At 41.8% G+C, this 26,802-nt stretch overlaps 1 protein-coding gene across 7 annotated transcripts in view; it reads left to right on the top strand.

Moving 5' to 3' along the window:
* The window catches only part of SUSD6 (sushi domain containing 6), a 90,494-nt gene that overhangs the window by 42,598 nt on the left and 21,094 nt on the right, over positions 1 to 26,802 (top strand). For all 7 annotated transcript variants that reach the window (XM_041716661.2, XM_072930090.1, XM_030274443.4 and 4 more), the window contains 2 exons: positions 996 to 1,183; positions 5,613 to 5,642. In XM_041716661.2, coding sequence (XP_041572595.2) covers positions 1,063 to 1,183; positions 5,613 to 5,642 — 151 coding nt within the window. In that variant the 5' untranslated portion in view covers positions 996 to 1,062. The remainder of the gene's footprint in view (positions 1 to 995; positions 1,184 to 5,612; positions 5,643 to 26,802) is intronic.

Genomic DNA, 26,802 nt, shown 5'->3' with positions numbered 1-26,802 from the left:
GCTGTGGCTGAATGGTGTTTTCCTCAGAATTAAAACTATTCCTGTTGTCAGGTGTAAAACCCATTAATTTTGGCAAATTTGTTTTCACCTGGGAGCTTCAGATGTGTAATGAATAGTAGGATACAAGTATTGAAATGTTTTTCCATGTGGGTTTTTTTGGGTTGTTTTTATTTTATTGGTTGATTTGTTTTTCCAGGGTGTTTTTGGTGGGTTGCTTTGTTGTTGGTGTGTTTACTTTTTGAGGCCTTGCAGTTTGTAACAGGTTGGTGAAATTTGTTCTGCTGGGTCTTCATTAGAAGTATGGGTTCAGCTTTGTGCTTTCTCTGTTTCCCAGCTGTGTTTTGTGTGTTGATGTACAAGGCTGTTTTTGCTGTGACAGTGCCTCATAGGCTGTGGGTGAATCCCTCAGTCCTCAGGTATGAGCAGTGTCACATCCTGCAGTTTTAATTGCGGTGCTCTGTCCTGTCAGATCATTATACTTGAGGTTTGCAAGTTGTTTCACATTCCTCCTCATAAGCTTGTGTTTGCCTGCCGGCTGGCTGTCAGCATTGCTGTGCCTCTCCAGGTGGCTGAAGAAGCATTTGATTGATTTATCCTACAGTCTGCTGTGTCTCAGAGACCCTCTGAAAAGTGGTGGGAGTGGAGAAAGACTGGCTCTCTTGAAGAATTTTTGAAACAAATCTTCCAGATGCTATGTCTCTGGGGCTGTCTTGAAGGGAAAAGCTAAAATTAATTGTAAGCTAGGCAGTCTTCATTTGAAACATCAGTGAGTGAAGAGTTATGGTCTTTCTCTAATACAGCTCCTTTTAGTCTTTCCTGTGTAGAAGATTGTTTTTTTCTGTTCCTGCTACTTGAGGACTGTGAATACTAAGTAAGACTCCTAAGTGCTAGAACATGTAAAAGGTTTCTCTTTGTATCTGACTTTCCCTTTTCCCTCTCCAGATGTTGTAGGTGTTTGGCTCAACGTTTTTTCTTGCTTTGTCTGTTTTTTATAGACCAAGGTGCTCCTGATCAACCAGATCTTTCAGAATTTTTTTAAGAAGAAACCTTGGTGGGTGAAAGATGTGCCATGGAATGGTAGCATCAAAGAGCAACACAGGATCATCTCTTGCTTTGACTGGCCATGGGTTATTTCATCTGCTAGTTTTCTTTGGTTCCTTTATCCTGGAAGCACAGTCCACCGGTAAGTGAAATCTTTATATATGCTACAGGGAGGGGGAGGTATGTAAGTTTGGAAGTGGCTGTATATTTTTAGCTGAAAACTGGTGGTGGTTGATGTTATATGTACGGAGGAGAAATTCCATCAGTACTTGTTTAGCAGAGTGGGAAGTGTGTGAACTGAATGAGTTTTGCGTAGTAGTGAATAAGTGCTTATTCTTCATCCTGTAGTTTTGATTCCCATGGGTTCTTTTCCCCTCCATTCTCATCCCTTTACTGCAGCTTGGGGACACTTGGGGCATCTCAAGAGCATGGACCATGTTTTTGTTGAGTGATATTCTCATGTAAACAGTGTTATTTGTGTGCCTTGAAGCAACTCATGTGGAGGGCTAGAAGCAGAGATTGTGTCCAGCTCTTTTACACAGCTGATGAATCTGTTCAGTGTTTCCTTGTATGCTGTCTTCTGACACCTTAATGCCTGCTACCTGTGCCTCTCTCTTGGACCCCCTTTTCAGCTTAAGTTGTCCTTCTTCCCTTATCTTTTGATGTTTCTTGGATGGATGAGTGTTGTGACTAGTGTAAAAAACAGTGGAATGGGGGATGATAAGAAAAATGTCATCAGAGATGGGACATCTGCCTTTTAGAAATGAGTGGAGGAAAGAAATGTACTGGATACTGAGAAGGTAGTATTTGATGTGAAGTATGTGCTTGGTTACCCAGGATACCCCGAAATATGTCTTTTTCTCAGACCAGCCACGATCTAGTTTTTGTCTGTAGAGAAATGTCTGGTCATCAGAGGCGTGAGATGTAAGGGGAAACTTTGTTTGCTTTTGCAAAAACTTTGAAGGAGTTAATCCCAAAAAGACAGATTTGACTTGAGCAGTTGTTGTAATGTAGAGCATTAGCTTACCTATGTAAAGAAAACCTCCGTTCTTGACATAACTCTAAAAAGTCCTATTTATTTGACATATCATGGCACCTGAGAATCTCATGAGACCAACATTCCTCAGCATCAGTGTGGTACAGCAGAATAAACATTGGCTGCCAGATGCAGTCAAAGTTGAGGTGATCCTGTATGGAAAAGTCTACTGGTGCTGAAAACTTCTGGAGGAGGAGTTTTGGAGTGATTTCCTTTTGCTATTCCTGGCTCTTTGAGTTGGAAGGGAGAGACTACTGAAATCAGATATATCAGGCTTATATGTCTTTCTGACCTGATTTTAGCCTTGTAGGTAATGGGGGGGTGGGGAAGACACCCTTAAGAGCGTGACAAATTGTCATGAATAGTTAGTGACAGTGGGAAAGGGACAAGATCTATTTGGATCTGGGCTATCCATGGCTTTTTTCCAACCTTGGTGTTGTTGGTGATAGTGTCACTGCCTCGTTTCAGAGGTAGGCCTGTCAGATATGCCAGCCTGAGGCACCATCACCATCTGAAACCCCATTAGGCACTGCAGCACCTTCAGCTGAGATGCAATAAGTATGCAAATGCCTTGTGCTGCAGGACTGCTGGATGGGGAAAAGCTGCCACAATACTGACAATCCTTTTTAATGCAATTTTTGAGACATCCAATCACATTACAAAAGCACTAGCTAGGCGTGCCAGAAGACCCAAGAGTGATTCTGCATTGTATTTCCCTTTCTGTGTTCTTTTTGCTTCAGGATCTGAAACCAGTTGTGGTGAACTGATGAAGGCAGATCATCAGCTAAACAGGATTATAGTGGCTAGGCAGGAACCATTTCCTGCAGGGGAAGTGAGAAAACAGAGGGGAGCCAGGATCATAGCAGAGGGTAAGACATGCAGGGAAGAAGTCCTGGGGAAGGGCTCGCTGAGGAGCACTTCCATGTACAGTTTTTTTGAGGCTGGGATGTAGCAACCCAAAAGGCAATTGCTGGGAGGGATGGGGGGGTGCTCAGTGATGCGTCATGGGCCCAGGGAGCTGCACCTGCAGCAGCATGCCAGCCATGAGTAACATTACTGAGCCCGTCAGCTGAGGAGCAGAGAGCCAGATGGAGAAACAAAGAGTTAGTGAGATGCTTGGAAAATCAGCTTTCCCTCATCTTGGTCCCCCAGCCAGCTTGCCATCCTCACTTTATTACTTTGCACAGCAAAGTCATTCAGAGCAAGCACAGCAAAATGTTGTTTAACATGAGTCAGGAGACTGTATTAAATCTTGTGGTGGTAGTGCTTATCTTGAATGTGGAGCCAGTGTGACAAGCTCAAAATTGCTATAAAAGCTGAAGAATGTTCTCATAAAAAGACAAGCATGGAGACAATGTCTGGCTCAGCCCTGAGTAAGAAAGCAGAGCTTGTGATTCGTATGTATAAAACCATCTGAGATATATTGTATTGCAATCATTTTGCTTCTTAAAAATTCTATTGTTTAAGTTCCAGGAAGCTTAGAGACATATGCATGGTCTGGGCAGGAAGATGTTCTCTTTGCCATGTGGTTAATGCAGAGAGCAGACTCATTTTCAGTCAGCAAGCATCTGCTCTGTCCTCTGTTTTATTTATGCATGGATTTTTAAGAAAAATACTCAGCACTTTGTCTCAAGCAATCTATCCAAATATCCTCAAGTGCCATGAGATGAATATAAGTTGCTTAGTCACTAACATGCTGCAGAATTTGGGGAAACTGTCCCCTTTTCATGGGAAGATATCCATGAATATGAAAATAACCACTGCACATATTTTAACACAAAACAAATGCAGCATTTGGTAACAGGCAAGCAGTGAAGCTGGCAGTGAAGCTGTGTCAGAAGAGGAGGATTTGTGGAAACTTCAGTGTTGCTCAGGAATATTTTTTGAGCTTTATCACTGTTGTAGTGTTTTTCCTTTCTGGCAAGTTCTCCAAGATTAATTGCGTGAAGTAATGAAGGAATGAGCAAGCAAGGAGACTTGGAAAGCTCCTCAGTAATACTGTGGCTTAGTTCTTCATCTGTCTTTTCTGTTTCTTTGAGGGTTCAACTAGAATGTAGCTAAGAGCCAGGATGTTTAGTAGATAGAGATGGGGAATTTCTGAAGCATTGGAGAGAAGCAATGACAACCTTTTTATCTGCATTTCCACAGCTAATGCTTCTCCATTTTTTCTTTGTTGCTGTGACTTTTGTAATTTTACCCCCTCTCCCTCCCATCTTTGTCCCTTAAGACCTTGTATTTATATCTCATTCAAAATGGTCCTCCTGCCTGGCCAGGCTATTTTTGGAAGAATGACAGTGGATCAGATTAAGTTGTTCATTAAAATTTAACATGTAGTCTGTAAAATACTCTGAAAGCTTCCTATGTTCCAAATGTGTAATCTCTCTTGGATCCATGACTGGCTCTGTCAGAAACCTATCAAAACACATTGGGCCTTTCATTATTGATAATAGCATCTCCTGATACTGGGAAATGCAAATAAATGTGTTGGTAAAAGAATTAAACATACCAATATAATTAAATTAAGCAAATATCAATACCCATAAATGAGAGAGTGTAAATATTAACCTTTAAAAATTAATAGTAATGCAGGCTTGGGAATCTAAGTCCATTTAGATTTAGACACATTCTGATTTTTGTTGACTGCACATGCAAAATACTATAAAGTTAGCTCTTTAATTTTTAGGATTGCCATTAAAGTGATAAATTGAGCTTGAATAAACTGAAACCACTTCATTCCTGTGTGTCTGTGACGCAAATGCAGCCAATCTGCTGCTTGCTGTTCTGAGGTCTTTTCAGTGCCAAGGTTACTCTGCACAGAGCTCTTGGAGCTCTTGTTTGCATTGCAGAGAGCAGCTTGTTAGAGCGCTCTCTGCTCATTGAGCGGATTCAGACTTGTTCCTATTCTTTGGGAATCTCTGCAAAGCAGAGGTTTCCTTTGTCTCTGATTATGCAGCTGAAAGGAAGGCGTTTATACAGCTAGGGATGAATTCAATGGCCCTGAAACAAGGACACTGTAGCACTGAATGGCCAGACAGAATATGGAAAGTGTCATGCATGAACAGATGATCTTGATTCTAACCTGCATGCTTCATGTAAGTGTGGGTTTGGAGAAATTACAGTGTCAGCCCAAAGCAGTGTGGCCTTTTTCGTGGAGAGAAGGGGAGCATTTTCAGGAGCAATTACTCTTTACAGTCCCTATGTAGAGCTTAATAAGAGCAGAGTGGTATGGAAGAGCATGGTGTGGAGCTTCCAGAATAATGCCAGGCTAGGAAGCAGATGCAGGTAGGCTCAGGATTAGACTATTCATGTAATGATAATAATATTCACACTGCTACACACACTGACCCAGGCAGTGTTACTTAAGTAAATGCCTTGAAGGGAGGAATAAGGATCTCAAGAAGCCACATAACTTTTTAAATTTTAATGAGTTTTAGTGGCTGAAGAATGAATTAAAGCTTTGTGATGTTGAGCCAACTGGTGGCTTAAACCATGATAGCATAATAATAATCCTGAATCTTTCTTTTGTCTGTCCTAGGTTGGCCAAGCAAATCCAAAGGACCTGCATGTGAGTAAACTTAAATTCACTGTTGTACTATGAGAAATGAGTGTGATATTTTACTGGTTAATATAAGTATCTGTGAGCTAGGATTCCCATTATACTTTTTGTTGTGTTGGATAGGCTTGAGTATCATATCTATGTCTCATTTAAATTTTTTACCCTTGGATTTGGGAATGATGGCTGCCCTCAGTTTGGGAGAGGGAGGTCCGCTTCCCACCTTTCACTGTGCTTGGAAAGGATCCTTGTGCCTTCTACAGCATTTAACTTCAAATTACTCAAGAAAACAACAAATCAGAATAAATATTTCATTAAATGCAGAGACATGCTGCTTGTGAGAGTTTTGAGAGGTTGACAGAGTATTGAGAGGACAGGCTGCGGTAAAAAAATCTGTCATTTCCTTTAATCAAGAAAAGTGAACATCTCAGTGTGATTCTTGATATATTCCATTGGATACTCCTGCTTTTTATTTCAAGTGCTCAGAAAAAGTTTGAAGTCTTTCCAGTGGCTATGTTATGGATGCATGCAACTTTGGAAGCAGTTGGGAAGCATATTTGGTTTCCTTATCTCTTCTAAATATATAAAATAAAGTTTTCTGTATGTTTTTGTTGAACTCTGAAATAGGATTTGTTTAGTCTGAACTTTCCCCCTCCTTTGAAAAAAAAACAAAAACAAACAAACAACAAAAACCCAACAAAAAACTCCATCAAAAAACACCACAGGAACAAGATCTAAGGGGAATGGATTAATGAAGAAGCATTTAAATGTGTGGGAGGGGAATTTTACCACCTACCAAATTTTGGTCTTCAGAAAGTCGGGGTTAACAGGAGTGCTGATGGGATCATCTGAATCCTCTATTTATATTCAGTGCCTGAATATTACTCCTGGTAAGAGAAGCAGTATCACATACACATAGTATTAAGGAGCTTTCAAGTCTAGCAGGAAAATCAGCTGTTTTAGGAAAGACCTCAAGAGTTGTCTGGTCCAATTCATAGTAGCTTCTTGGGTTAGAATGAGAAAGATGGAAACTGGTATGAGTTTCATCACAGAGGGAAGCAGGAGGGGTGCTAGGTGGGATTTGTTCTTCAGGAGAAACTAGTTGTGAAACCACTACAGTCCAGGTTCTGACTCATCACCATCCTGGTGTTCCTTGAGGACCGCTGCCCACTAGACTGAAGATCCAGATTTCTGTCTCTTCCTATTTTCACTCAGTCCTTTCTTTTTTATTTGCTAGAGGCAATAATTTGGGAAGAGTTTGGGTTTTCCCCTAGTATTACAGGAAAAGTCCTGACAGTGGGACAGAAGAAAGTTTGTTTATCACCTTGTCCCAGTTTTTTTCCTGCTTTCTGTCCCTTTTGAATCCTACACTGGCTCCCAGAGCAGCTGAGGCACTATTTTTTAGAATATGTGGAATGTTTTTCATCTGTGCAGCCCATGTCTGCCATTGCTTCTCCAGCCCTTATGTTTAACCAAAGTACCACAAGTAGTTACCGCTTCCTCTTCATGCTGCCATTATAATGATTCTGCAGAGGGGATGGCAGAGCAAGAAGGACATTTGCTGTGGAACTGTAGCAAACTTCAGCCTGGGCTGTTACTGCAAGTACTTCTGGTATAGCTGGTGTGTGGTGTGTAAAGCTGTGGGTATGACCTCAGTATGCTGACACAGGTGGTAAGGAATAAACAAGTGGTGGGGCAAGGTAGGAAACGGTAGATTGTTGAGTCTTCAGCTTTTGTGGTCGAATCTGTCAAGGCACTGCTAAACCTGGGAATCTGTGTCTAGATGAGGGCTGCTGAAACACTGCTGGTAACAAGCTGCCAATAGTCAGGAGTGAAGATGGTACTAAAGGCACTTGAGCAGCACGCTCAGAAATGTTTGTACCTTTGTGAAGGTATTTGGAAGAGGATTATGGCATTGTCACAAGAGGTTGTATACCTGCTTATGTGTGTGCTGGTCTGCATATAAAAACACATTTTTCTTTTAATGAACTGAAACCTCTGGGGAGCGTTCACCTTGCCTTGCAAACAGGAATTCCTGAGGCTCTGCTTCTGCAAAGTGTTGCATTGGAGTTGGAGGACTGCTTCCAGATGTTGTTAAAAGAATTTGAAGTAACCCCTTAGGTGTGGGGCTGCATAGATGAGTTACAGGATGTGCTAGGTGGATTGGGCTGGAGCAGGCTTGTTGCTAAACTGTCGAAGAATAAAATAAGCTTTTGGCCCAGCCTAGTACAGTGATTCTCTTGTTATGGAATGGAGAGGGGAACTTCTGGATTTCTTGTACTGAGAAGACTGCCTAATCTCAAGAGGTTGTTGGGATGCTCCCTCATTGCTTGTGTTCTTTGGCACGGCTGGTGCTGGATGGAGGTCTCTCCTGTGTTTCTTCTCTATAGGTCCAATGCTGTGAATGCAAAAATAAGTGTGTTTATCCACCTGATATAGTAATAAGCATTTCAGTGGGATCAGAAGCCAAAGAATTGAACACTAGGGTGACAAAAGAGCAACTTGAAATCCTGTGGACTCAGCATTTTAGGTCTAGCCAGTCATCCTAATTCAATTGGGAAAATATTTCTTGTTCAAAATCAAAAAAATACCATTGCTGCTGCTTTTGAGATACATCTTTTACTTTGTCAGTAAAAGGAAAAATATGTCTTACTTGAAAAACTTTTCGTTACCTTGCTGTAGAGTGAGATAAGCACCTCTGGTGGATGTTGTCTTGAGTTTTCAGCCCACAGACAGGGAAGAAACATAGTGAGCTTGGACACGTGCAGAGTCATAATTAGAAAGTCAAATGCTGCTGCTGCATTTCTGGCTAGAAAGAGCATTTTCTATGTTCTGAGAAAAAGACCAATGTGGTGTGTAAAGAATTTTGTGTCAGATATATGCTTAGACACTGATAAAACTGTCCAGAAAGAGAATAAAAATTTTTTGTGCTCTTACCAATGTTGTAAGGCAAATGGGGATTTGTAGGAAGGTGGTAGAAGAGACTGAACATGAATGAGGATTGGTGGAGAATATGCACTAGAATATTCCTAGAATCATTTCTAGGAAGGAGAGGAGGGGGATGGGAGTGCAACAAAACAGCTGCTTCCAGAGATAGAGTTGTAAAAAAGATCCTAGTGGTTTATAAAATAAATTAGTTACTTGATGGTTAAGTAGTGCAAATCTTAAAAGAAGGTAGTATTTTATTTATGCAAGTAGATTAGAACAGTTGAGAATTGTATGGCCTTGGGAGGGAGAACTCCAGTAGTAAAATATGTGTGTTTACTTTTTTAGGGTTAGGTAAATATCTTAATGCAGGAGGATGTCTCTACAACATCAGGGTTTTGAAGCTTTTCTGCAGGCAACAAGACTGATTTGTGAGACAATGGTGGAGAGTTTAAGAATTGAAGGTTACGAAGTGCATGTGCCCTCCAGGAACTGAAGTGCAGAAATCTGAGGCAGAAGCAGATCAAGGTGAAGACAGCAGTTACTGCATCACTGACTATGCCTATCTATAAGTGCTCTAACATCATTAATGGGGATCTGGGGGTGAGAAATTGTGAAAGACCATATAGCAATTTTCTGTGAAAGATGATGTAGGGAGGAATTTCAAGTGGAAGTTGCTGCCATGTTTACAGTGGTATGTGACTTTTCAAAGTTATGTTTTTCTTAGTTTGTGTTCACTTTAATGGTTAAAAGCTGCTTTGCTCTTCCCCCTATTCTGCATTTGTTTGGCTGCTTTACCCCTATAGAGGAACTCTTTTTGTAAAGAAGATAAACCTATTAAAGCTGCCCAACTCTAAATCCTTGTCAGCACTCTTTGCTGATGATGATCTCTTCCAGGTGGTGTCTGTATGTCACTGTAAGTGTGGAATGAAATTATGTTCGAGTGGGTAAGTGACTTCTAGTGCTGCCTTTATTCTGGACCACCAGCATGCTGGAGATTTAACCTCCAGGAGACTTAGCTGATGCTGCAGAGGCCCTCAGGAATGTGCTTTCTGGTCTGTCAAACAAAACTCACAGCTGTTGATATATCTCTGTCATGGCAGGAGAGAAATGTGGATTTCTAACAGTTTCCTGGTGTCCATTCCTCTTGTAACTTCAGAGCAGCTATCTTTGAAACTCAGAGCCCTGGGGCTGTCCTGCTGTGTAACCAGTCTCCAGTAGTTCAAGTTTTGGGCCTGCTGGTGTGCTTTTTGAAAAGGAGCTGTACTGTACGAGTTGTGCTGAGCCGTGTTTTGTGCTGTAGCACATCTTCTCTCTTGCACAGGCAAAGTGTGTAAAGTATTGGTTATGCTCTGTATTATCCTGAAGCTAGCACTTCTCTCCCTGGTTTTGCTTTCCCTAGCAGAAGTAACAGTTGAATGCACTTGAATGACAACCTTCAGGTTTCATTGTAAACACTTGCTTTGGTGTAAATGACTTAGGTTGTAAGATACTAAAAAAAAGGTAAAAGGTTTATAATTTGCCTGTTTGGGTTCAGCTGTCACTTTTTCTTAAAGGAGGAAGTTACTGATTTTTCATATGTAAGCTGAGAAATTTGAATATAATCACAAGCTGCAATGAGTATACCTTTAAGAGCAAGTCTTAGTGAAATCCATGAAGGTGGCAAGTTTGTTTTTTACATTTTATTCTTTTAGTCCTCCAGTTCTTTGCCTTTCCCAGCAAACTAGTCTTGCTGCAAATGTTAATGCCATTAGCCCCAAGCAGGGTTGACCTTTGAGCCGTCTCACTTTGAATGTCTATTTGCCTTTACTTCTCAAATATTTAAATAATTTCTTTAAATTGACAGTTCATGCTTTGATGGTGACTGTTTCCTCCATGGCATTTAGTAAGCTAGACTCCACTTTTGGAACAGTTGAGGGGAGATATACTGCTGGGGGAGCTGGGAGAGCTGAGCTCTTTGTTGGTACAGGACCCTTGTAAATTTTAATCACTGGTGCGGTAGTGAAACAAATGTAGGTAGATGACAAGACTGGCATTGCAGGCCCTGTTAGTGCACTTGTGCTGTGTGGGAGAGGAGGAATGTGCAGCGGTGGCCAGATTGCTGCCTGCTGGCGTAAGGCCATGCCTCTGCTGGGCAACCACTCTGGAACTGCAGTGTAAGGGCTGGAAGAGGTTAGCTCCTGTGAGAAGTTCTGCCTCCCTGCCTCTCTTAGCATCCTGGAGAGTTTGACTGCCTCTTGGCACATGGCTCCAGCTGTGGAGACTCCTCAGAGCTGGAACCCCATTTTCAGAGAACTGGATTTTTTGTTGTTGTTTTTTTGGGTTTGTTTGTTTGATTTTATGCTGTTGTATATTTTCCGTGTCAGTATTGCCTTGGTCATGTCTGGTCCCACTTTAACCAGGTCTTTCCAGTCATGAGCTGGCCCTATGTATGAGTAGAGTCCTTGGGCAGGCAGTGGTATGACTGCACGGGGGTGGGGGAAAAGGAACATTGCAGCTGTCATCTGGGACACAGGGCTGCTTTTAGCATCCTTGATTCTTGCTGTTAGTAAAACAAAGAGGAATTGGTATAAGCTGCTAACTAGGGGTGTTGTGAAGAGATTCATTCTCTGACTACAGTTAAGGTGAGTGAATTCATAGCTATTTTACTGCATACCTCTGGCCAGTTGTCTGAGGCAGGCCATGCTTGTCTGCATTGGCTGCCATGGAGGGATTTGAGAGGATGAAAATTAATGTCTGTTCTACATCCTCTGACAGCAGGAAAGCATCTTATCATTAAGTCTGTTTCCATCCTCTCAACTCTTGACTTAATTAGTTGCTTCAGATGGAGGAAATTTTTCTCCTGACTTTTGTTAGTAGCACCAAGTGAAGATGCCTGCAGAATCTGAGCTTTTGTGGTTTTATTTCTAAAAAGCTGACACTGAACCCAGGGTTTCAGAGCTGCCTGCCAGCAGCATGCACTGTGCACATATGAAACCAAACACATCTCTCTTTCTAGAGGGTTTGTCACCTTTTTTCTTTGGCAGTAGAGGCTGGCCTCCTCATTAAATGCAGATACTTCTCTCCAGGTAAGAGTTAAAACACCTAAGCCAGAGTGGGATAAGGGGCTTTTACATTTACATATTATTTCATAGACTCATGGGATATGCTGAGTTGGAAGGGATTCCTCAGGAGCATTAAGTCCCAACTCCTGAGGTGTCCCTACTCAGAACACCCCAAGAATCACTGTGATTAGCACTGTGACCACTTCACTGAGGAGCCTGTTCCAGTGACCAAACACCCTCTTGAAAAACTTTTTCTTGATATCCAACCTAAAGCTCCCCTGACACAACTTCATGTCATTTTCTCAAGTCCTGTCACTGGTCACAAGAGTGCAGAGATTGGTGCCTGCACCTCCATTTCCCCTCATGAGGATGCTGAAGACCACAGTGAGACACTAAGGTCTCCCCTCAGTCTCGTCCAGACTGAACAGACCAAGTGACCTCAGCTGCTCCTCATGTGGCTCCTCTCCAGACCCTTCAGCATCCTCATGGCCCCTCTTTGGACACTCTGTAATTGCTTAATGCCTTTTTTACATTGTGGTGCCCAAAACTGCACACAGGACTAGGGGTGAGGCCGTCTCAGTGCAGAGCAGGACAGTTGTCTGCTTTGACTGTGGGGTTAGGGTAGCTTCACCCACTGTCATGGTGAAGTGGGAATTGCTGTAAATGCAGCAGTGTTTGTGAATGGCAAATGTTTCAGTCTGTAGTTCACTTTTCCAGTTAACCTGTATTCCACTTGGTGTGCAACTTGGCTTGATTTACTTCTCAGGCATTGTGGTGATGATCTCTTTTTTCATATAGTGTGAGATGGTAAGAAATGGCAAGTTACAGGAAACACCTGCAGTAAATCCTGTAGTATTTACAACAGAATCATCACTAGAAGTTGGTTTTCCCTGACTGGTATCAGATGTAATGAAAACTGAATTGAAAACAAAACTAGAAAGCCCTCTGGTAACTATCTGTCAATTGTTAAATATCATGTGATGGCAAGATGAAACTTGTGGTGCTTGGTGTGGTCTCCAATCTCATCACAGCATATAGTTCCAGTTGCTTTTGTCACAGCATATAGTTCCAGTTGCTTTTGTCGGGGAGGTTGACTGCTCCCTGTCCCTTTGGAGTAGCTTTCTCCATGGGAGGGATTTCTTCCCAAGGCTGAGCTGGTTCCCTGGGTGGAAGGATAGATGTATTTATGCTGATTAGTTTCTTTGAGCCGTGCTCTCCTACACTGGTATGTGCTGTGCGAAGTTGAATGACCAGCTGTAATGATTTTTACTGTTGTGCAGTTGTTTAGCAGTAGCAAGACAGCAGTCGGGGACCTTTTGCTTTGTCTTGTTTCAAGTGTTCCCCGAGCCCATCTTTGTCGTGGCGTCAGAGAGCACAAGGCTGCAGCACACGGCTGCTGTGCCCCCGCCCGCACGCATCAATTCATCAGCTTGATCTTTGCATCCCTGCTCCTCGGGAGGGTCGGATGGCAGCTGCAGCTCCTGTCAAGCATGATGCCGGGCAGGGAGCTTTGGGGAGGAGAGTTACAAAAGGCTCAGTTTAAATCATCTGTGGGAGGCTGCAGCAGAGGCTCTGTCACTCAGGCCCCATGCTTGTCTTCCGCTGCTGTGGTTGTAATGACATTAGCATTTCAAAAAGGGGATTACCACAACTCCCGGCTTCTGAGGGAGAATATTTTGGCTGTTACTGAAAAAGCTGCTTTCTGGCTACCTGGGTCAATTTTCCTCCCTCTCTCCCCTGTAGATGCTGAAGAGTTGATGAAGGTATACATGCCATGTTAAAAGTGGGTTGTTGTTGCGAGGAAGCTGGTTGTTTATTGGCCTAAATGTGGGCTGGCAGATATGAGGTTGTTTCTGATAGCATTCTTTCTTACTGATTTGGAGTGACTGCCTGATTTCCTGATGGAAAAGTTAAAGGGTCTGTGTTGTGATCATATGTGTATGCTAGAGATTTATCCTGTAACCATGCTTACAGGAAGAAGTTACATTATATTAGTTTGTCTTCTGTATTTCAGCCAAAGGAAATGGGCAGCACATGCATCCTACTCATTGTCCGCCTTCCACTCATCTTGTGTCACAAAGAAACCCTTTCTGCTCCCAGGCACAGGATTTCAGGGTGGTTCCTTGGGAAGTGATTGTAGTTTTATAAGGTCTTGTTTAGCAACAAAAATTATTTTGTGAAACTTAACTCCTGACTCTTGCAATTCTGTTGCATTACCCTCTGATCAATATTCAGTTGATTGTATTTCACTAAGTTCAGTTACCTTTTGTGATGTTACTTGTGCTGGAAACTTGCATTAAGGCTCTCAAAATGCTGGACTCTGGTGGAAAATCCATGTGGTTGCTACTTCCTCTCCAGTTCCATTAGCTATAGAAATGACAGGTCAGGCCAGACAGATTGGTTGACTGGTCCCTGGGGAAGAGAAGAAAGGGAATTGCCTTCTTTGCCTGCCAGAGTGAGGCAGCACTGCTTTGTACAACCTCTCCAAACTCTCCCTAAAATTATTAGCTGGCCCACAGTGTCCAAAACAGAAACCCTTTACCTTGACTGAGTTGGCTTGGAGGATGTGCAGCAGGAAATGCTGGTGGTTGCCTGGAGGTTTGTCTGGAGCAGTAGAGCTAGTGCTGAGTGTATTGTACTGCTGAATAGGCAGGGAAAGGTGTGTATTGAAGAGACATTGTTATATATGTAGGCTGAAGTGTTCACAGGCCTTAATCTTTGTGTCTGCCCGTAAGGACTTGTCCTGCATGTTCACATAGGATGTGGTTCAGCAAGTGGCTCTGCAGAGCAGAGCTGGAGTGTCGTGGGTGTCCCTTGCTCCAATGACTCATGGCTTCTGCACAGCTGTGGCTCTTCCTGAGGGAGATGGCAGGCCTGAGCCTGAGATAAGCTGTCCTCCTGGGAACCGGGGAGGAGCAGAAGTAGTTTCCTCTGTAAACACAGTACAGGGCATTTGGTGTGCTGAGGAAAGGAGGCATTTAACTTATCTGTGTGAAAACAGGAACTGTGGAAAGCACCACCAGTAGCGTGGTGGCTGCTGACAATGTGTGTGTGCTTATTCAGTGTATTTTGAGCTCTGCCATCTCTAGGCATATTCTAATCTGCATATTTCCATGGAGAGCACTTCTGTCTATAAACTTCAACAAGGATGGAGTTTCTTAAACATTAGATATTCAATTGAACCTGCACAGAGGAAAGATAGAGCTTCTGGGTGCCCTGTGCTGGACAGAAAGCTGTGGTCATTCTGTCTTGTCCTCTCTCTTTTCCTGTTTCTGCAGATGCAGCAGCACACACATCTATGCAAAGTGACTAGCTGTCTCCTTGGGAAGTTAGTCACTGAGTGCTGTACTACCAGCTCTAGTTGTACAGGCTTTTGAATTTACAGTTCAGCTTAGTTCCTGTGCACCTGTGTGTGTCTCGTCTTGGAATGTGTGAGTTTGTGCATCCTCTCTTCAAAACTAATTCTTTGGTAGTGATGATAGAAATTAAATACTCTGTATCATGGTGGAAGCAGGCTGCAGAAAAAGGAAAACTGTAAATCTGAATACTGTGAACTAAAAACCTTAAGAACTAAAGAATGCAAGAAGCAACAAACAGCCTTATTTCTGAGAGGCTGATGAAGTTTGAAGTTTACTGTGGGGAAAACCCTTTTATTCTTTCTGATTTCAGGGCAATTACTGTTTTAAGGCTTGCAAAAGAAAGATAAGGACAGCAAAAACCCGAATGAATAAGCACTGGTCATAATATTTTGTGAGTTAAGAGCATTTATAATTATTATGGAGTAAGAGGAGGGGAAAAAGCATGAAGGAGAAAGTAGTTTTATTTCCCTTGCTCCCTGTTTGGATTAATGAATTTAATTACTTGGAAATAGCTAGTAGCAAACTTGTGGTTTTTTTCAAATGTACTTCTTACAAGACTGCAAATTTTAATGGAAGAAGCAATTCAGTAAAAATAATTGAAGACATGAGACCTTAACCACTGTATTCCTCATTGCAAGTGCTTTGTCTCAGATGTTGAGAACTGAATTAATTTGCCTCTGATGTATTGAGAGGGAGAAACCAGGGCAATATATGATGCAATTCTAAATGCAGCGAAGCAAGTGAGATACTGATTTTCAAACAGATCCTTATAATAATAAAGTTGTTCTTTCTTTTGTTCCTGTCAGCAAAAAAATAGAGACAAATATGGAGAGGAAATGGCTATATGAAGTAATGGGAGTCTATGTAACAAGCAGCAAGAGTGCATTAGGTGGGAGAAAGGAGATGGGGCAGATTGCCAGGAAAGGGCCTTAGTACAATAATTAAAGCATGTGTCATAAATTTCTCACTTCTTGATGGTATAGTTTAGATTCCACTAAATTGTTTGTTCTTTTGTCAGCTTGAACAGGTCTTTATAAAGTGATATAGCAACTAAGCAAGTAAATAACAAGGAAAAACAGTAGTGTGTCTTCTTTAAATTAGGAAGATACCTGGTGGGATGGCTCTGATGTCAGGTACATTACCATCAAATGAAATTTTCCAAAGTGCTTGTGTACCACTGGTAATCAGTTGGGAGAGGATGTCTCAAATCATGCAAATACTGCTGAAAATTTTGCTCAGTGTGTTTAACAATCTGAAAGAGTAATTTGGTATTCTGCTGCTTAAATTTGTAGGCAGTACATTACTGAAGCAGAGCTGCAAACTTCCCATGACTACTGAGTAACATAAAATTACTCTAAGAGAGCAACTAAGTAACATTTGGAAATCCATGGACAGACACTGAAGGTAGCTTTCTCCAAAGGTTGCTTGACCATAAGTAGACTGAGGAAGCATCTGAAAGAAGGCTTAAATCCATTTCCTTAAATCATTTGCAGTGCTGGCAGTCTGTTCCGAGTTGTTTCAGGAAGACAGTGTAGTACTGTGTGCCTTTTCCTCTTGCTGTCTATGTATCCCCAGAAAATGCCATCTGCACCTATTGCAAAACCATCCTTGCTGTTCCTCTCAGCCACTGCAGCCCTGGAGATCTCCTTTACTGCGGTATGGCCCTGCCTGTGCAGGCATTTTGCATCTCTGGGCAGAAAGTCGCTATGGTCTTGTTGCTCAAGAGGCTTGCCATGTTATGTTCCCATTGCCATGAACCTTGCTTTTGACCATTTTTACTGAGGAGGGCAAGTCACTTTTTATGTCCAAATTTTCTATCTGCAGCCACATGGCCTCCTGTCAGAATGGACTGTTAAGGAAAAAAACCTACTTTTCTGGGAGCTTTTTGCAGAGTCTAGACTGGAAATCTGTTGCCAGTACATGTGCTAGACTGGGATTAGAAGTTTCCAAGCAGTGGTCTTTGGAACACACAACATTAGCCCTTGTAGTTTTGCCTACCACATTATGACAGCTTCTGTAACAGAGAAATGCTCTTGTTGGAGTGTGTTCTATACACTACTGCAATGACTTTGATTGTGATGAGGAGTTTAAAAAGACCAGTAAGAGAACTTTAGAAAGCACAGCTATTAAGAGGAAAACACAGGTGCAGTTGGAGTCTAGGCCTGGTACGGTAGTTGTTGCAGGGTAGTTTGGGATCAATGGCTTACCAGACCAGCAGAGAGATACTGTGATTTGGTTTCTGTTTATGCTGTGAGCTGAAGAGTGAATGTCAACTGTCTGGTTGTCTCTTCTCCCCTGAGAATGAGTGACAGTGACAGCTTTGATGTGCAATAACTAGGTTGCTGTGATTTGTGTTTAGGGTTTTAAGTTTGGATGCTTGTGGGGGCAGGGCTATGAAAGTAGAACATGGTATTTGATATAAGCAGAGACCTCTACCCTACTTTCTGATAAAGTCATGTAGACTGGGAGGAAAAACGGGGGAGATAAAGGTCCAGTGTCATAATCCAGGACTCTCCTAGTGCCTGGGAGACTTCTGCTTTCTTTGTCCTCAGACAAGATACCAAAAAAAGGCATCAAAAAGAGAAGTCAGTCTATCTTTTGAGGAACACTCTAGTTTTCCAAACATTAAATATTCTTTCTATTTTTTGGGAAATCGTTTTGACTTCTGGTGGGAGTTCACACAGTAAAATGGTGTTTGGCCACAAAATAGCCTTTACACAATTGCAGCATTATGTTAAGGACTGAGAACCTGTTTTGAGTTTTGTTGCTGGGTGACTATGAGAGAATGAAAATATGTATCTTGACAGTGCTAATTCTTGAACATGTATTTTAGAAATAGTGATTTGGAAATGCCTGGATCCTAGGTGAAAAGATCTATGTAATCCAGAGGTTTCGGAAAAGGCTTTTCCTGCATTGGTACTAATATATCCCTTGTGAGATTTTAGAAGGCTCTTGTGTGCATGCAAGTGGTTATTAGCTGGAGGATGTGTTGTCAAACTCCAGCTGAGTGCTACAATCATAAGTAGTGATTTGGGAGGACACAAGAATTCTTAAGTTTAGATGGGACTGTTAAGTATTTCATTAATACCCTGATGAAAGACACAGATTAATTGAGGAAGTCCATTTGGGAAGTAGGTACTTTTAACACTTCTCCCTTCTTTCCCAAACTTGAACTGTGTTTAACAGAGGCTAAGCTGTCTCTTAGGAACATTGTCATCTGCTCTCCGTGTCAGCTGCCAGAATGTAGCTGTTTTTGTGAGTAGTACCCTCAATAATAAGTGTGGCTAAAGTAGCCTTTTCTAAGAATTTTACAGAAAAGGCAGGGGTGGACAAGGGACAGAATAAAAGATGGTGCTGCAGACTGTCTAACATGAGTGCTGTGAAATTGAGCACAACAGTCTTCGGACAGTCTTTGACTATAATTGGCAAGAGGAAGAAAGTTCTGACAGTGTCTGTGGGATCTGTCTGGTAAGAAAGAGTAATTCCTGTCTGCTGAGCAAATTATATGGATGTGGAGGAGGTTGGAAGAACAGAAAATTACCAGAAATTTGAAAGAAGGGGCTGTGGCATTTTTGTACTGCCTTTTGTCCTGGTAGCTCCCTGTTGCCTGCTGAACATGGTTCTGCAATGCCTGTTACCTTATTATTAAGACAGTGGGTTTTGTCTTGTGTCCTTCCCCTAATAATTTCAAATATCATTTTCCTCAATCATACGGAGGAGATGGGGAGACAAATTAACAAACCCAGGAAAGGTCTGGGCAAAGGAGTTCTGTCTTTAGTATCAGAATGACTTTGTAATACCTGCTGCTAGTGTGTTAGGCTTCTTAGATGGTATGTGTTCAAGACCCCATGTGTTCAGCAAACTTGGCCCCAAGTGCTCGGGTTTGGAGCTCTCAGATTGCTCTATACATTGTTTCCCTGTAATACTTATTCTTCCTGATTAAATGTTGTGATGCTTTCTATATTGGTATGAAAAAGAAGTCAGTTACAGAACAGTAACTGATTGATTTAGTAAATGGACTCCTGTTTTTTCTCTGGAACTCTATTTTACACTGGATGTTCGTTTTTCAGCATCAAATAACTTCTCTCCATGCTGTTTTTCCCACTAGTTCCCAGGCATGTTATTTAAGCATTCTCAATGAGTCTGCATACACAGCTGGGAGAGTTCCCAAGTGTGTCTCTCTCTGGAGGGCAGCAGTTTTGCTATTTTTAGCACAATTTCTTAAAATGTTCCATTTCCTTTGTGTGAGAAACTTTAATTTTGAAGAGGTTGAACCATATAGTAAATGGATCTCAAATTTACATGAGAAGCTCCCACTTCACTACCAAGAAACCTATCAGCATTGTCTGGGCATTTTTGCCAAACCCTGTGATAGACTGAGCTACTCTGAGAAGCTGCAGGGACACTAGAGTGTAGCCTGACACAGACGTTCTACAGCTCAAAAAGAGTTGTTGTAGGAACTCTATCTGTGCACTGCTTATTTTCACTGTGTCTGGGGTCTTCATTTTTGTCTGCTGGTGAACTTCACCTGGCCATAACTCTTGGTGGTTTATTGCCTCTCTACTGAATTACAGTCCAGAAGATGTACTGAGAGAAATTACAACATCTGCTGCTGGGAGCAAAAAAAGCTGCATTAACTAGTGAATATTTAAATTAGAAGAAAGACTTCTTAGTTCAGGAGTTGAATTAACATGGGAACTGTTCAGATGTAGACCTAGTGACTGAGAATGGTCTGAAGTTAGTGTCCTGCATGTCTGGCTTAAACCTCAGCTTCTTTTCTGGAAAGGTGCAGGGCTCCTGAAGGCCCTGTGCCTTTCTGCCAGCCTTGTGTGGGTGGCTGGTGTCTCAGGCTAACTGAGCCTGAACTGAGCCCTCTCTGGGAAGTCCTGTGCAGGAAGCGCTTTCTTCAGCTCCCTGGAAAAGTGAGCTGGGAAATGCATGAGGATATGGGTTGCCTTATATGTGGAGAGATCTTGTGTTCTTCTTGAAAATGTGAGATGCTCTGCTTGTGAGCTGCATCCTCACAGAAATGGGGCTTGCTGAGTCAGTGCCCAGGGCCTGCACATGTCTGATGTCAGCACCGATTGGCAGAAGCCTGGTGAGGACTGGGAAGGTGTAAGGCAGGTTCAGCGACTGGTTCTATAGGGAAAGTGAGCACAACCTATGCCCTCCCCTCTTGTGGGGTTTTTTTGCTAGGTTCAGGGAATGTTACATGGGAGCACTGATACTGGGGAAGAGCTGCGATTTGGATACTTGCTTCCTACCGTGTATGTTCATGTGATGATGTGGGAGGCAGATCTGGGTCTAGCTGTGTGAGGGTGACTCTCCAGGGTGTTCTCAGCATTCCTCTGAGCTCTGGCCTCAGCTCTGAGGAAGCTGGGAGTGCTCATGAATTTTTCTCTTTTGTGCTCGGCAGAGCACTTCCTGTGGCACTCAGGCATGCTGCAACAGCTTCCTCTACTGCATTCTTCCCTGGGGAGCATCTGAAATAAGCTTTTCTTTCCTGTGTAAGAACTTGAAACTGCTTTGTTCTTGCATGATTTGGGAAAGATTATGTTGTTTTTAGCTGACAGGCTATAACTTCTCCCACTGTCTTGGTTGTTCTTGCTTACTGTTTCCCTTCCAAAGCCTGAGTTAGGTGGTGGTTGTGAAATCTGTCTGCTAGATCAGTGTCTGTACATATATATGCTGTGTTGACCTAGGTAGTGGAAACAGATTTTATGCTCTAGGGAATCATGAACCTATAAATAAATAAATCCTTTAAGTAATTATTTTGTGTGTTTTTTTTTTTTAGTAATCTGGCGCTTCCACCTCATCCTCCTTTTCAGAGGATCAGAGAACTAAGCTATTATAATGACATATTGCAGTGTAAAATCAGCATTTCATTCTGATAGGTCTCCCCATGATAAGATAGTTTTGCAGCTATTGAAATCAAGTTTGAAATGTTGTCCTGTTGGATTTGACAATTTAGACAAAAAGGAACAAGTAACAATGTAGTGGACACTATTATTATCTATTAACCTAGCAGATGTAATAATAATGCAAAACATTGCTGAAACATGCAAAAACTCTTCTCACAATTAAATGCATAACCCCCCCCAAATGCTACGCCCAACCCAAAGAAAAACAAAACACACCTTGCAAAACCCCAGCTAACCACACTATCTGTTTTATGGAGCTAGGTAGTTGAAACAGGAGTTTCAACTAGTTAACAATAGTTAAAACTATTGTCTGATGTAAGGGAATGCTGAGAGCTGAGCAGAAATTTACTCATGCATGTTTGGTGGAAGATAGCTGTGATGAGGAGCAGTAAGATTTGAGATAGGAGGAGAAAAGTCTGTAAGAAGCTCAGGAGGGACTTGAAATATCTGCAACTTGATGCTGTAAATGCTGTGTGGAAGACAACAAACAAAATGGTCTCACGTTGTTTTGGTTTTGTGGTAGTCAAGGAAACAGGGTTTGGAGCAGCATCTGAAAATCAGCTGAATTGTCTGGAAGAAACTGGCCTGCAGTAGTCTCTCCTTTTCAATAAGGTACTGTCCTAGACTTCAAGATCTGACTGGCAGGGAATTGTAACAGTATCTATCAGACTTGGCCTGTTGAAGTCAAGAATGGTGCAGGTAAGATGCAGTCACTGAGGTGTGATTCTTGGTGCTTCATGGAACCAAAATTCAATTAAGCATTTTTGCGCTATTGCTATCCTGTTAAATGTACGTTGCCCTGAGAAATACTGCTGTTTAACAAGAACTGCTCTGACAGGGCTAATGATGCTGTATAGATAAGATGTAGCTGAAGGAAGCCACTTGAGAATGCTGTGCAAATAAGTGCCTCAGAACAATAAATGAAACTTAATGAAATGTCACGAATAATATTACAGAAAACCAGCTGGCATGCAAGAAGCAGAAGAAGAGAGGGTAGCACTGCAAGATCTAGTGGGAAGTGTCCCAGCCCATCACAGGGGGTTTGGAACTAGGTGATCTTCAGGGTCCCTTTCAACCCAAACCTTCCTATGAAAAGCAACCCCATAATAAAGCATTGGGAGAATCTTTGTTTTGTTTTGTGGCTTTAACTTGGCTTAAACTTGGCCTAGAGAACAAAGAACCTCTCTAGGTTTGCCAGGGAATATAAACAAGAAGCAAAGAATATGTACAGTCTTGTATTTCTTATTGCTTAAAAGCAGTGAATTGCAGAGAAACAAGACTGAAGTTTAGTAGTCCTTGAGGAGACCTGATTTATTTCCTAAAGATTTTGTTTTTGAAAATGATTACACAATAGGGTTTGACATTGTATGTTTTTAAATTTCTTCTTATGTCAAGTGGACAGAATGGCATTTCATCTTTTCCTACATTTTTATCAGGCATCAAGGGCTACAAATGAGTTCTATCTTGGCAGTTGCTACTTCTGACCTTTTTATTTTTATTATTACGTGTGTTTTCAGCTGGGTATTTTGCCATGCCTGTGCTTTGATTCCAGTGGCTATAGTGAAAGTATCAAAGGACAAGTAGTATTTCAAAGGGTGAAAACTCCTTTTACACGTCTTCTCTCAACACTTTTCTTGCCAGCTGTGGAAGAAGCTTGTTTTTTGAGCAGTTCCCCAATCCTGGCTTGTTTCAGTTCAGCTGTGTTTACCCTGTGCATGTTTGGGATGAGAAACTACACAGAAAGGAAGAATTCACGTTTGCTGCTAGGAATGCTTTTGACATTTGCTATTTCATATCATTGATTTGCTTAGAGCTGTTGGTAGGGACTGGAAAAACGGAGCTGAAAAAACAAACACTTTGAAATAAGTACATCTGTATAGCAAGACAATCTTCTCAAAGAAGGTGGCTGATAATCTGAATTTTCTATACACTGCATTTGTATGCATAATACTAAGTTGCTATTTTCTTTCCATGTACCATTTGATCCCCAGCAGACTCTGAGTTGGTGGGATGTGTGGGACTTTGCCTGTTCTGCCAGAGCTGATCACGTCTTCTGTGACTGGTAAATCAAAGTAGCAGCAGCATCCCACCCGACCTTGATGCCTCTTGCTAGTCATGCTCCAGTCACAAAGCAAGCTTACTGATAGCTTCACTGGGTTTCCTTCCTTCTTGCCAAAAAATACTCTTTAATTATTTGTATTGCCAATAAATAGAGATTACTTACTGAGTGGGTGTTAAGTTTCAGTGCAGGTTATACAGGGTTTGACACCACCTTTCCTACTATCACCTCCCTAGCTCTTAAATTGCCCTGACACTGTTCAAATGTTAGGCAATTTAGAGAGGTGTGTCACAGCTAGCTTGTCTCAGTAGAAGAAACTTCTTACTTTTCTTTGAAGATGAGTTCTTCAGCTTCACTCTGTCTTAGAACTTTTGAATTGTTAGAGTTTGGATTGAGTCTGTATGAGCTGTCCATTCAAGGTGAAGCTCAGATTGACTGAACTTGCATAAGTGGGAGTCTAAAGGACTGGGGTGTCTGAGAAAGGTATGCTTGCCATGTGCAGTGCTTCTGTTACTGTGTAGTCTGACATGCCTCCCACTTTGAACAGGGTGATTTGAGGAGTGTTCAGGTAGGTCTAGGTGTTTTCTTTTTTCTGTCATGCTGGACTCTCTAGAGAAGTTGTTTGTGATGCTGAGCTTCTCTAAAGCTGCTAGGAAAGATGACTTAATACTCACAGCTAAACTAACCACATCTAGACTGAAAATATGACTCTGCTCAAGAGAGGCTTTCCAGCGAGACAAGGATAATAAGTCTTTGCGGTTCTGCCCAGTCAGTAGTAAATTATCTGAGTGCTTGTTTTGACAAGTCCCGTGATACAGATGAGTCATTCTTAAAGGATAAACAGATCTGCCCAGATATTAGATTCTGTTATGTTCATTGGTCCTGAGCAAAGCCAAAGACTAGAAGAGAAATAGCATGGCAGAATGAAAAAGTACTTTCTGTGTGTGCTGGCGTATCAGATTGGAGTTTCAGGATCACTGTCTTTACCCACCTTTCCTAGCAAATCTGTCAGTAGATGAATTGCATAGGAAAACTTCAGTAACCCAGGGCTCTGAGCTTCCCAGCTTGATTTCCACACAGATGAAGGTGGTACAACATTTAGTGCACAGTGCTCTCCTGTGCACAAGCCATTACTAGATCACCCTTGGCCAAACTTCCAAATCAGTGCATTTTGGATAGGCTGAGTCAGAGGCAACAGCTGCTGCTGCTGCTGAAAGGATGAGAAATGAATCAGTTGCAAAAGTGAGTGGAGGCTTACCAGGGCAAAGCTTTAAAGTGACTTGGCTAGTGTATCTAAACTCAAAAATTATTACTTCAGAAATTCCCATGTCCCCTTGGACTTTAGGACTGCCTCATGAGCAGACTTATGACTGTGCATTGATCTTTGTTAACTGTCAGAGTAACCCATAACAGAACTCGGATTAGGAGGTGGGCATGAGCTGGCCTCTAGGGTAAGGGGAAGCCAGTTGTTCTGGTGGTTGATAGTGTCTGTCTGAGTTTCACCTCATGGTAGACAAGGAGCAATGGACTCTTACTGCTGTTGGTGTTGCCATGTGTCTTCCTGAGCTTGAGTGGCCATGCTGGAGTCTTCAACAGGGACATATTTTGGGAAACTCTCATAGCAAGAACTTCTAAGGCCTTGTGGAGAAAAGGAACCTGATTGCAGTACTGGGCTGAAGTTTCAGGAGTGGAAGTTTTGTAGCCATATGGAAATTTATAAGCAAGTTAAGTTTCCTGAGGCACTGCTAAATTGAAGGCCTTGTGTCACTTGCTAGTAGAGACAAGTTTTGTTCTGCTGTGTCTTTAGGATATATTTCCCTGGTGTGCTCACCTAGTGTCAATACAGGGACTGTATTTATTTCAGTCAGGTCTTTACAGACCAGTCACCTGTGTCCTATCAAAACCTGGTGTCCTAAATCAGCATGAACATGATGTTATGCTGAAGAGCATAGTTCTGTTTTTTCCTATACTGTCTCACTGTTCTTACTGAAGTGTGAGATGTTTTTCATTACACTAGAGCCCCATAGTGTGTGTCAGGCTTTTATCCTAAAAAAAATCCACCTTAGGGTATTACTATATACAAACTGAAAACTCACTTAGGAACAGACAAGGAAACAGTGGAGTATATGTGCAGGTTACCCCTGAATTTGAGACCAGTTTTTAGTTTTGTAAGTTTTGAGAAATAGGTAGGCAGGGACAAGATGACAAATCAAAGCTGTATGAAGTAAGTCCCTGCACAGCTGTCTATTTCTTTTTTGTAAGACCATCAAATTATTTTGACAGTTTTTATTATTTTTAAATAATCTCCTCTTTGTTGCAATATAAAATAAAATCTAGAACTGGAAGAGCCCACTCTTATGAGCCCACAAGGCTATTGGCTTTTGGGTTCAAAAACAGAATCTGGAACCTTTTGATTATACAAAGTGTTGTTACAGCACTTGCTTAATTTCCTTCTTGGAACATGTGAAAATAATTATAGGGTGTTGGAAGAAAGCACAGGGAGGCTGGCAGCAGCCTTAGAAAACAAAAGCAAATGAAATGTGGCCACTTGTAAAGCTGCACTGTGCCCATGCACCCATGAGGAAGTTTCTGTATTAAATTGGCTTTTTTTGCAGTCACTGTACTGCTGACTCCAACTGCAGCCCAGATGCAAATTTTTTATGCTGTCCTGGCAGTATGGGATGTTGTAAAGTACTAGTCAGCTGCTCTTCATCTTTATGGGACATAAGTAAGCTTCATGAGCTTCCACACACATCACAAATAACTTTGTGTGTGTGTGTGCAGCAGTAAGATTACCATATCAGAAGATCTTAAAAGCACTTCTGCAGTTGTTCCCAGTTTGCTTCCTCCTATTAATGTTTCCGGAATTAATTTATCATCCTGGCTTTGTTTAGAAGCACCAGGTTTTTGTCTTATGATTTGGTGTTATCCTGATGTCCAGAATGCCTAGCATGGATAAGCCCTGCTGCAGCCAGCCCTGTGCAAACATAACACAGGAAAAACTGAAAGTTTTCCAGCAAGTCTGAAAAGCTTGGCAGTGTTAGTCTCGGAGCCTGTCAGGCTGACTCACTCAGGAATGTATCTGTGGGGACCACATTACAGGTGGGCTTAATACAGGGAAAATAATGCAGTTGTCACAGTGAGTAGCACTCTTCTAGGGAGGCAGATGTGCTGCTGGAGTGCAGTTGTGTTTGGTTGATGCTTTCCATTGCAGAAGTCTTCCTTTCACAGATGTGGTTTTTGTTAGACCTGGAATTTGCATCTTGGTTTTCCAGCTGCCTAGCATACAGCAAAGTCTGCCCTGTTTTGAAGGGGGAAAGGAACTTGAAAGGTACAACATTTAGTTTTCTGCCAAAATATCAGTGACACTGGGAGTTCTTTAACTGAAGCAAGGCTTTCTAAGGGGCAGAGAGAAGTATGTTTTATATCCAGACAATCTGTAGCACTGTAGAAGCACCAGTGGCAGCTTCATATAGCCTAAACATTTTGACTCTTGTAGAACATAAATATAATTTTATAGTGAGCTTTGATGCTAATGGTTTTCTTTTTAGGAGATAGATAAACTATTGGGAGTAAAAAAAAAAAAAAAATCTTATTTCTAATAGAAAGACAGACAAGACCCATAATTAATGTTGCACTAGTAGGCTTCCTCCGTGGTTGGCTAATCACAGCTGAGTGTTAATAAGCATAGATTTTTTAAAAATACTGTTGTAACATGTTAATTAAGATAATTCGTCTCCATGTGTCTCTTGAGTTACCAGATGGCGACTGCATTGGTGGAAGGCTGCAATTAGAGTCTTTTCTTTCTTGCTTTTTCTTCCCCTGCCCTAAGGGGGAAAAAAATAAAGAAGGAAAAAGAAAAAA

Source organism: Taeniopygia guttata, chromosome 5 (assembly GCF_048771995.1).
Source record: "Taeniopygia guttata chromosome 5, bTaeGut7.mat, whole genome shotgun sequence".
Classification (NCBI taxonomy): domain Eukaryota; kingdom Metazoa; phylum Chordata; class Aves; order Passeriformes; family Estrildidae; genus Taeniopygia; species Taeniopygia guttata.
Note: the sequence above shows the minus strand (reverse complement) of the source record. Positions and strands in the feature narration are given on the sequence as shown.